At 49.9% G+C, this 11,983-nt stretch overlaps 1 protein-coding gene across 4 annotated transcripts in view; it reads right to left on the reverse strand.

Annotated features, from left to right (window-relative positions):
- The window catches only part of LOC308056277 (E3 ubiquitin-protein ligase TRIM36-like), a 31,382-nt gene extending 21,575 nt beyond the window's left edge, over positions 1–9,807 (reverse strand). For 2 of the 4 annotated variants that reach the window (XM_080371376.1, XM_080371374.1), the window contains exon 1: positions 740–1,635. In XM_080371376.1, the coding sequence (XP_080227502.1) occupies positions 740–1,049 (310 nt within the window). In that variant the 5' untranslated portion in view covers positions 1,050–1,635. Of the gene's footprint in view, positions 1–739; positions 1,636–1,810; positions 2,575–9,659 lie in introns of those variants that run through there. The other 2 variants (XM_080371375.1, XM_080371377.1) reach the window with 2 other exon arrangements.
- Between the last annotated feature and the right edge of the window lie 2,176 nt (positions 9,808–11,983).

Below are 11,983 nucleotides of genomic sequence, written 5' to 3' on the forward strand. Positions count from 1 at the left end.
TGGAGTGTGGTTTTAAAGTGGATAATTATGTCAGAAGGAAGCCTAAAAGCCAAGACAAGGTTTCTTTCAAGCAGTATAGGATGCACAAAGCACTTTCGATGTATCTGTGCAAAAGCAGATCAACTCATCTGTGGATTACATGGACAGCTGTAAGAATCTTTCTGGTGTGCTGTCACAAAGAGCACCGAGTCTTACAACTAAGCACTCTTGAAAGCTTTGAGCAGACCTCACTGAAAGAGACTGTTCGCACAGTCATCTTACAGTCATCTGTGCTCCGTTAAAATGAGTAGGACAAAACTATCATTTTCAAAGTCTGCAGACACTCAGAAGGAAGTCAGAATTACTGAATTTAGGCTGGCCAAGACCTGAGGGAACCACCTCAAAAGCGCTACTGACAGGCAATACAATTGCTGATAATCCCTATCTCAATGCTACTGAAAGTAATGCTATTGCATCTTGATGTAACTGAAATAAAAGAATAAACAAGCACAATGGTTACAAAGATTTACAGGATACCACAAAGACAAACCTATTATATATGAAATAATGTGCATTGTTCTTAAAAATATTCCCATTGTTCTTGCCACAGAATGAACAGGACTTGTACTATTACTAAGCCATCTCTCTAACCACATCAGGAGTACTGGGAAGGCATTTTACCAACGCAGATGCCATTCAGCTCAAATAAATCAATCTAATGCATAAAATTAGGAAAAGGTGCAAAAATTCTGATACATACCTGATCTAGTAATCCTGTCAATTCTGTCCACACTAGCAGTGATTCTAATTCGAGGGCTACTCTGATTAGAGGATTCAGACCCTCCAGAAGAGTCTTCGAATGCAAAGAGTATTTCTTTCACACATTTATGACACACGTTGTGCTGGCATGGAAGGATCAGCGGATGGGTAAATAATTCCTTGCATGCTGGGCAGATGAGCTCCCTTTCGATCCCCTTAATGGTAACCTTCGTGACAGAAAGAGGGAGAAACAAGGGTAAGTGCAGAAAACATGAGCCAGCAAGACTTACGGCACAGCTGTACGTCTGCATGTCACCAAAACCCAGCTCTGTAGAATCATTGTTCCACACAGCTCTAGCTGGTTTGGAGCACTCCTCTGGCTAACACCGCAAACACATCTCAATGAAGGTTAGCGAAAGCACTGCCAGCGTTGACTTCAGCTGAAACGAGCACTGCCACCAGGCAAAGCCAGTTCATCCTTAGGTCACGTCTGCATTGCAGGGGAGGAAAGGAGAGGAGGGGAGTAGTCTTAATTCTACTCGGGCACCTAGTGAAACGAAAGCAACCGTGCTTCTCAACAATAGGAAGCCATACGTCTAAGTCAGCTTGTTCACTCGTTTTTCAAGGGGGGTGGTGGGGAAATTAAGCGTCTGACTGGTTAAACAACAGGCTTTCCCGCCTGTAATTCGCGTTTAAGGGCTGGAACCGCTGTGACTTCATTGGGCTAACAGTTCCGCGTCAGGAACATTATTTATTTATTTATTTACTGCGCAGAAGCGCAGCCCTGGTGGGTGCAGCAGCTCTCCGGTCGCCCCCCGCCCGCAGCACCTGCCGGCCGAGCCCCGCCGAAGCATCAAGTTGCCGGCGCAGGCACCGCCCGCCCAGCTCGGCCCCTCCTGGGCTCGCCGGCGTCAGGCCGGTTGTACCGATGTGCCCCCGGCGGCGTCCCCTGCACCGCGCCCCGTCCGAAGGTCTCCGTGCGAGCCCTGCCCGCGGCACAAGCCGCGAGAGCGGAGGGAAGGACAAGCCCCGGCCCGCCGGCCGCGCCCCCCGGCTCCCCCCCGGCGCTTACCGGGCTCTTCAGCTGGCACCCCTCCATCCCCGCGCCGGCCCCGCGGCAGCGGCTGCCCGCCCGCCGGAGCGCTGTTAGGCCGGCCAGACGGGCGGCGACCCGGCGGGGCTGCCGTCCTCTGGGCGGGGACAGGGGCGTCGCCTACGGCACAATGGCGAGCGCGCTCCGCACCGGGCACCGGCGGGGCGGGGCGGCCAACGCCCACCGCGGCAGGGGCGGGGCGGCCGGCAGGGGGCGGGGCGGCGCCGGGCGGGCCCGACGGAGCTGTCCAGCCGCCCCGGGGGGGCGGGGGTGCGCGGCCCCGCCCGCGCCCGCCGGCCCCGCCGGTGTCACTATTTCATTGTGTTCTTCCGCCCAGCGGCACCGGGCACGCCGCCCGTCCCAGCGGCGGGGGCATTTCGTGCTTTCCCCGCCGAGGCGCCGCCGTTAACTGCCTGCGGTGCCCGGCGCGGCGCAGACTCGGGCCGGTCCCCGCGGGCTGGGCTGCCCCGCCGCGTCCCCAGCGCGGGCGCCACCGGGCGGCTCGCGCGGCAGCTGGGCCGCGAAGGCAGGGGCAGGGCGGGACCCCCGCGCCCCGTGTCCGCTGGAGGAGGCGCAGCAAATGCCCTTCTCACCGCCCGCCGGGCAAACGGGGATGCGTTTTACGTCCCCAGCCTCGGCGGGTTTGGCCGAGGCGCGGCTGCAGCCGCTGCGAGCGCGGCGCCGCCGGTAGTTAGCGCAGCGTCAGCCCCAGGGGGAAAATCGCCGGCTGGGAAACCCGGGGGTGCGAGCGTACCGTCTCCTTACGTTACACAGCGGATGGAGCCTGGACTGCCTGGACGACGAAATGCCGACAGTTTGATAAACCCTAAATTTGACCTACTTGCCTATTTAAAAGACTAATACCAGAACAAAAAGTTCCTTTTCCCCCTCAGAATTACCCTGCATATGAGTCAATAAAAGGAACACACTTGAGATGCCTTATTTGGGTTTTGGCCGCTATTTACATCTGGTCTTCGGTGGCCTGGACGTGAAATTTGAATAGAAAATGACAGTTGGAAATTATGAAGACAGAGGTGATGTTTTCGCATGTCTAATACTACAAAGAAGAACTTTCTAGAGAACACATGAAGATGTTACATTTACTTTATAAACCACCATCATAAAAACACAGAGTACTGTGCTCAAAACGGTGCCAGTAACGCCAGTAATGCGCAGTATGTATATTCAAACTGGAGCCAGTAAGGTGCAGTATGTATATTCAAACTGGAACATGTCACTTAACTGAGCAGGTGGGGAGAAAGGGTTGGTAGGGACATGAACTGTTAGTCTTCCAACTATGTTTTGAGTAATGATTTGCAAATATCTGAATAACTATAGTATCCCTTAACCACCTCTACTGTCCCCACATTTCCCGATGTTACAGGCAGGCTTTGAAGGATGCAGCACTTAATAAGCCCTTGTCTACATTTGCACGCTACCCGTGGCTGACGCTGGATGTGGTTGACCTGGGGCCAAGTAAACTATCGGCCACAGACCAGAACAAAGCCCCTTTCACTCTACTGCTGCCTTTGAAACACTATGGAGAAATTTTCTTTTTGGTGACACAGCAATGCAAACTGTTCTGCATTTCATACCAGAGGTGTAGGTGCCAGCAGAGGTGGGTGTTGCTAGCATGGACAAACCTGGAGCACACACTTTCCTCCTGTCCTCCCACAGCCTTCACATGGACCACAGTGCCAACTGCTGTTACTGCCAGGACTTGTGAGTGACTCTTTGTTCAATCCCTTAATAGATCATTAAGGTATTATTAGCTTGTTTGTGTGCCTGTTTGCTCAGGCTTCAGGGTACTTTAGAACAGGATTTTAATTACCACCTCCTCCTCCTCCACCACTTTAAGAAGTTACATGGATGAATAGGTCCTCAAAGGCCTCCAAAGGGAAAAACCACACTTCAGCACTCACACTTTACTAGCCTTTTGGTCCTCCCCCAGCCTAGGACTACTACATTTGCACTGCCAAAATTTGCACTAGCTTTATGGTACTGGGAGAAAAAAACAACAGTTAGGAATCACTGGTACATTAAACAGGTAAGAGTACAAACCACCATAGGAAGAGACTCCTGTCATTAGCCTCTGCAGGAGTCAGCAAGACCAGCGTGGCCACAGAAGTCTGACCTACCTTTCTGCTTTGTTTCCAACCACATTCGTGCATTGACTGGGCACCTGTTCTGCTAATGATGGACTCCTTGTACATGAGGAAGTGTCAAGGGAAGTGTCAAGATAGTTCAACACATCCTTCATAATTCACTCCTGCCCCCTCAGCAGGCAGGGTCTGACCAGGCATTGCTGGCACGTCTTGCACTCCCAAGAGAGCAGCACAAGAGAGAAACTGGAGTGAGTGGGGGTTGTCATCCTATTTTCCCTCCTACCTCAGTTTAAATGGGCTTGCTAATTTAATCACTGGTATGCAGCAGTCTCCCAAGCGCTCCTTTGCATTAACTCTCAGCACAATTCAAAGAAGGATGTGGCACCGGCTTTCAACAAGCTATAGAAATCCCACGCTTGTTATAGAGCGCATCTGGGGTCCTGCTGCATGAAGAAACACAGCCTTGCCCCAAAGCGCGCTGGAGGTTCTGGCAACAGTTCCCCTGCCTTCAGCAGTCAGGTCCTCAGGCCAAAGCTTTCCAAAGCATTTTTTTTTTCATGCTGCCTTTGCCACCATGGCTCAAGCGTGAGCCTGTTCTCTGCTGGTCTGCACTCCAACTGAACTGCTACTTGCCTTGCACTAGGTTTGCATCAGAGGAGAGCCAGTGCATCCACAGCAAAGATACAGAGGGTGAAGAGGGAGATTTGCTTCTGAGCTAACATGACTGTCTTGGGGACTTGAGGCAGCAGGCAGACACTTTTCTCCCTGTGCAATGGAAGTATTTTCTGCCAGGATGGATGCAGTGGGGTTTTAGCCCTCATCCCAGTCTCTGTACATCGTCAGTGATGCAGTTTGCTTCTCTAGTTAGCCTTGAAAAGTTGCACCTTGAAGATGACTGTTTTCCCCAGGATTTTTTCAGTCATGCAGGCTGAAAGACACATTGTTTGCTCAGCAATAAGGCAAGACTTTAAGGTGCCTGAGAGAAATGTGTCTGGTTTGGCTCAGGAATACAGGCTGATCTTTGTCTTCTTGAGGGTTACCCTTCATTGCATCTCCCTGGACAGCCAGCAAGGGCCTATAGACCGTGGTGTTTCAAAATGAAAATAACTATGATTGAAGATCCCTTGTCATAAAAATATTAATCCTTCATCCTTTCATTCTGGTGTTTATCTGCCCATAACTTGGTCGGCTAGACCAAACAAGTCTGGAAGGTCATATGAGACACTGCTGTGCACAGAGCACTGAGCAAATAAAGACTGTCCTCATTGAACTGCCATAATATTGGGATTGCAATCAGCTTTGGGTAGGATTTGTAGCTGGCACATCTCAAAGTGTGCTGAGCTGGCTCAGTACATCCTTACTTTTATTACTTACTGCTATGTGTACAGCACTCTGCTTCACGCTCAGGACACCTGGAAAGCAGCAGCTGCAGGGCATCCAAAGAGCAGCTACAGACAGCAGTCCACACTGCTGTTTCCCTCCAGAAGTAAATCCCTTGCCAAGCAAAGGGAGGAATAATAATGAAAAAGTTTCCCAAAAACACATGACAAATGAAAACACACTCCATCTCTGAACTAGGGAAGATTCATACCGGTGAACAAATTATTACTGTTTAGCACAAACGGTTATTTTTAAAAGGATTTGGAATATAAGAGGTTTACATTAAAATAAAAAAATTAAATCAAATTTACAGGAAGACCAGCCACAGGCTCAGTTTCTGGCACTGTAAAGATATGGCACAAAACCCATGAACAATACACACACAGCGCACAGGGAATTGCTATTCTGTCCTGCTGCCTTCTCTCCTTCACTTCAGATTCTAGCTACCCCTGGCACGCAGGGCATGGCTAGCCTCTCACCCTCGCTGTGTCACATCCCATGCTCTGGTAGGTGCTTCAAAGAACCCACTGCTGGAGTGATGAGGACATGCCCAAACTGTGGAAACACACCTTTGTCACACAGGCTGACTAACCCAGCTAATTAACTCAGATTAAAAACTGTGAAGGCAAACTGGATTTTAACTTCTCTTAGCAGCTAAATTTCAGATTCTGGCTCCTCTGAAACGTCTAACCAGCTGTTACCTGAAACTGAATGACAAGTTATCTTCTACATGCTCTTTTAACCCAAGTCACCTTTTTGTGCAAATACCCCTCACGATGCAGACGTAATCAGGCACACTTCTGGACACATGGTAAATGGAAGAAAGTTGTTGTTCAAGTAAAGGTCTATTCTCCTCACAGGGACCCAAAACCCAGACAAGCTCTTTCCTACACATAAGCAAGGAATATGTAAAGCTTTATCTTCTAAAGGATGAGGAGCAGAACTCCAGCTAAGTCAGGCAGCCCAGAGAAACCCACCAGCCCCCACAGCTGCTAGTAAATTTTACTATATTTCTTTTCTCCAGTTTCTCATGTGATTCAGTTTTTTAATCCCTGTGTAGCTCTATCCCTTACGTTCACCAGCAGAAAAGCTGAAATGCTACCATGAGAGAATTGTACATCAGTCACTATATGAAACCAGGTAGAAGAGAGGGACAGAAAGCAGGTGTCACATACAGGAGCCAGGTGGAGAGCATGCAGGATTTGAAATGCTCTTCAAATTATTTTTTTTATTTCTTGTATTCACATTATATTAGGTTTATATTTTGGGTTTAGTAGTAACTTTTTCTCTAAATGCTTTTTTCTGGAGAAGTGGTTTTAAAGCTGTTCCTTATGAGTCACAAACTGTCAGTTTCTGCAAACCATGGGGATGGTAGGAATAGATGGCAAAACAAAGGAAATGAGTGAGGGAATAAAACAGAGGGTGAGGCATTGATTATAAAATGGAGTATGCCAAGAGCTTAATTTCAACAAAATCAACGGTGCACAAACATAGTGTCAGTGCTGCTAGCCTCTCTCTGAAATTCACATTGGTTTATTAAATTTATTCTGCTTACAGAAAAATGCCTGAAAATGGTTCTACAAAATGGACTACAAGTAATGGTATCAGTTACCCATCAGACACAAGTATTTCTTGACAGCATTTAAAAATTCTTTGAAGTTAATAATACAAGAGAAGCAGATGCGTTCCATTGAAGAGAGCATATATCTATGCAAGTTAAACAACTTTGAATGGAGTGAGGGTGAACAATTGTGGGGATGTTCATGTGTTTGACTGATGCAAAAGGAAACTTATAGACAATGGAGACGAGAGAGGAAAAAAGAAACCTGGAACCATTTCTAGAATACTATGTCATTTTGAGTGTTGAATGTCCATCCTTGCTGTGATTTGAACTGGGATTTCAGAGTCCTGAAAGAAGGTCATGGAATTCCTTCTGCCTCAGTACCTCTGGTATAAAATGCAGTGAATTGTTAATCTGTCTCACAGATTAACAATTGGAGTGCTCAGATGCTGCTGTGACGTTTCTGACAGGTGCCTCAGAGGCCCAGGATATCTCAGTGTGTTGCAGTGAATCTAAACAGATGTTGTGGGTATATGGATTATGCAAGGACTGTTTTATTGGGGCTAAAAGTGTTACGTGCATCTTTCTGTTCCAGGTACGATGTGCAAGTTGTCTGTGTGTGAAACAGAGTCATAGGGGAATAATTAGCACAGATCATTAAAGGACATAACAGGTTTTTGAAGTGACATTCCCCCAGGGAAAAGCGATATATAATGATTATATATAATGATTTGCCCTGTTTGAGAGGCCTGACAGAGGCTGGAAGCTGAGTGGAAACACAGCACAACTGCTGAAAGAGGTCGCATGCCCAGGGTCTAAGAGCTGATGTATCACACCTGCTGGGATCATATGCAGAGAAAGGTGAGTGGGAGTGTAAAGTATCGTTGTTAACGTCCTGTTTCTCTAACAGTTCTTCGTTCAGTGAAAACCAGGTGCTTAACAGTAAAGCCAAAGCATGATAATGTTCTCAGGCCTCATTGCAAAAGCTTTATTGATGTGGGAGAAAGGGAAAACTGGGGTGCTTGGGGCCTCTAAGTAGTAATACCTTGCCCCTAATCCAGGGGTCCTCAAGCTACAGCCCGCGGGCTGGATATGGCCCCCCAGGGTCCTCAATCTGGCCCCCGGTATTTACAGAACCCCCCGCCCCCGCCTCCCCCCACCGGGGGTTGGGGGGGGAAACCAAGCAGCCGCAGATGGCTGCCTGCCACTGCATCCGTGCCGGCCCCCTGGTTAAAAAGTTTGAGGACCCCTGCCCTAAGCAAATACAGTTTACCATGCAGAAGAGTCCTTTTGCTGGCATGATTTACATCACCTGAGAAAGCAGCTTAATTATCCCAGCAGAACACCTCCAAGATGCTGGGAAGCATCAATAAATTACAAAGAGGCTGTAATCTAAACCCCCTGCCTAGAGGTAAAGAAATGCAAAAGGAAAACATGGAGAGTGAGAGGTGTCAGAGCTCGACGTGAGAAAGCCTCAAGCAGTGACCACCATTATCGAAAGTCTGTGAAGGTCACACAGCTGCTACTGCTCCTTCTCTCTTCAGATACATCAAATGCCTCTGAGGATGGAACTTGGCAATGTGATGCCCTATGTATAAACACCAGCATTGTTTTCCATAAACATGCATGTTTCACTCTACTGTGCTAAATCATCTGCCTGCCAAGCCATATGCTCTTGCAGAGGGTGTCTGATTCAAGCTATCAGCACAGGCTGTTTGTTTAACTTTGAGATAAGGGGCAGGCCTAAGTGCCCTCTCACAAACAAATCACAGGCAAAAGATGCTTCTTGCCTGAAACCCTTTGTATTGCATAAAAAGGACAGGAACTAGACTCGGCCATATGAATTTTCCTTTGGAGCTCCAGGCATGTTTACTCTTGGGCAAGAAGAAGCAGAAAATCACCCAGGAAACTCCTCTCTCACCAGCTATAAAAGTCCATCCACAACTTTCAGAAGAGGGAGTGGGAGGAAGAGCGGGCAGAAAACCAGGGTGTGAAGGCAGCCTCTGGACATGAGCTGGAAGGTCTTCAGGATGCCTTCAGAACAATCTTTTCCAACGACACCATTGTTTGCCACACTTATTTTTAAGTTTAAAAATACCATGACTACTACTAATTATTTTTTTTAAACCACCACAGGAGTTTTTGGTAAGAGCAGAAGTACTCACTGTTTTTAGTATGTATCAGCATCAGTAGCTCACAAATACAAGAAGTTGGATTCTCGAAAAAGGAGGGGGGAATCCAGCTTCTTGTATTTGTGAGCTACTGATGGATACATACAAAAAACATGCTAGTTCCCCTCAAAATATCCGCAAACTCTGCATCATTTCCTGGGGTCGGCGCTTCTCACTCCAGCATCTCCCGCAGCCCACCCAACCCTGGGTAGCAGGAAAAGCCCCCGGTGCCGGGCTGGCACCGCACGGCACGGCACGGCACGGCACGGCACGGCACGGCACGGCACGGCACCGTGCAGGACAACTGCCGCTTGCAGGAGCCGGAGGCCGGGCTGTGTCGCGCTGTGTGGCATCGGGCACCGCATGTATTAACTCTTCCATCCAGCAGCCTTGGAAGCGCCTGGCAGATACGAGGCGGGGCCCCCAAGTGCATCAGCTCTAAACCCGGCGCCAGGTACCCCCCAAACAAAACGTTAAGGAGGGAAGCGACCCCCCCGGTCCGGGCGCATCCCCGACGGCACCGGCCTGGCACCCCGGGGCCGCCTCACGGCACGCACCGGCCCGCCGCCGCCGGGACCCCTGCCGGCATCCCCCGCCCCCGCCGTCCCTACCTTGTCCCTCTTCAGTAGGTCCAAGATGTAGCCGAAGTGGCCGCCGCCCGCGGCCACCGCCATGGTCCCGCCGCGTCCGCCGCTCTGCGCCGGGGGGGCCGTGGCGCTGCGGGGAACCCCGCCCTCGCTTCGCTCCCCGCCCCGCCGACGGCGCGCGTGAGGACCTGTCGGCCACCAGCAGCGCGGGCGGACTGTCACCGCGCATCGAGGTGCCGGGAGCACCGTCCCTGCTCAGATGCTGCGGCCGTGAGAGCTGCGTGAGAGCCGGCGGGTTACACCCACCGTGGTCTCGCCAAATCTGAGTGTTACCGTACAAACCGCTCTCGGCCTTCACGGGGCGGCGGCATGAGGCTGATGCCGCAGCCAGGTCTGCCCAGGGGAGCGCCCGAGGTGGGCATGCATCTTTTCAAAGGGACTTGAAAGCACAGCTTCAAGCGGGATGCACGCCGAGGTACCCCATGACACGTTTATCCCCGGGCTCCACCTGCTTTTCTTGTAGTCCAAGCTTTTGTTTAGATGACAAAGTTTGTCTAAACACATCTGCAGAGAACACTTACTAATGTAATGTATGTAGTCACATGTATGATCTGTCTCGTGTGTTCTGACTCGGCTGGTGGCATGTCTGCGGGGTAACTCCAACACCTCCTTTTATCTGTTTTTCTGCATCCCAGGCAGGCCTGATGCTGCCACTCAAGGTGGATACAAAATGCCTGTAAACAACTGTGGCAGAAAAACTGGTCCCAGCAGGTCAAGCACTTTGTTCTGCTTGAGGAAGGCAGCCCGCAGGGCCCTCTGAAGTGTTCACACCAGGCAAGAAGGCCAGCTGGCAGGAGAGGCGCTGTGGAACTCCACCCAGACACGGTGGGCAAGGGAACCCCACAGGGCAGCTGGGGGAATGGTGTTTGAGACCTTGCAGGCATTGCAGCCCTGCTCCATGCCTGTCTCCACTCCATGTCACTGCAATAGCTTGCTTCTGGTGGAGGCACCACAGGTCACTTCAGCCAGCATTTGGCTCATTTCTTCCTCCTCTGGTCTCAAACTGTCCCAAACCCAAAGGTCCCAGCTGCTCCCAAGACCTGGGGGAGAGGGACCAGTGAGTGGCCAGTCCGCTGCTCTCTCACCAGCTCCCTCCCAAACCGAGAGGCAGAAGGGGACAAGCCACCCTTGCGCTGCAACTATCAGGTAGCCCGTGGAGCACATCACCCTTGTGTAGTGAAAACATACCAAAGGGTGTTTTATAACAGTATAATATATCCCCTTGGAGGCTGTATTTCCTAAGTGTACTGATACAGTAGTAATGTTATCCCAGATTCTCTCTACAGGTTACTCACTGAAACAATATACTCTTTCTTTCTCTGGAAACGGGACTCATGAATAGCTACCAGACTTTTCTGTTACTAGACACTGTACAATTATATATATCAGATGACTCATTAATCAAATAGCTCGTTATTGGGATATAGGCAGGCTTTCAGCACTCCACGTATTGCTTTTGTGCAAACAGCCCAGGAATAAACAATGGGCATCGGTGCAGGGGACAGTCAGCTGTCATCACCCACACAGCTGAGAGGTCCTCGATGCACAATGTATCAATGTGAGATATTTTCCTTCTCTGATCCAATTCTGGCTCACCAAATGGTACTTGTGTAGGAAATTTTTACTACTGTAATTTCTTTGGGTCAGTGTCAAGGGCTGTCAGAGAGCAAGGCTGGCTGAGGCTGGGTTGATGAACGGCCTGAGGGAGTGCCTCGCTTCTCCCAAGCTGCTCAAGTCCAGCAATCATCTGCAGGACACCATGCTGGGACAACATGCTGGGGGTGGCCTAAGCAACAGCAGCATCCCCGTGTCAGGGAAGGTTGTACCATGATATTGGTGTGAATCTCCAAATGATAACCAGCAAACATAGCTTTGATCTTACTGCTCAGTGATGACAGACTGTGAAAAGACAAGGAATTTACAACACTTCATGCTCTGCAGTGCAAGAAGACAATGTGCAGCTCCTTACTCCACTGGAACCCTTTGAGCTGGATGCGCCTTTGCAGCTGAATCTCACTGCAGCTTTGTCATGTGCATGTTAAATGAACCCCAACAACCATCTCCCAAGGCCTGCGAGACAAGGTTCTCCCCTGGTGCACACACCACACGCCTGGTCTGAATCAGCGCTTTTGCCTTGCATTCTTTGGCCGTGGATCACACCAGCATTTTGAACTATGTGCTCTGAATTTCTGGCTGCTGTCTCATTACCTTTTTTTCTGCGCCAATGTGACTAGGTGGGGTTTTATTCTTTTTTTTTTTTTTTTTTTCTTCTTGCCCTTTCTACTACA

The sequence above is a fragment of the Falco punctatus genome (assembly GCF_963210335.1).
Source record: "Falco punctatus genome assembly, chromosome: Z".
Taxonomy (NCBI): Eukaryota; Metazoa; Chordata; class Aves; order Falconiformes; family Falconidae; genus Falco; species Falco punctatus.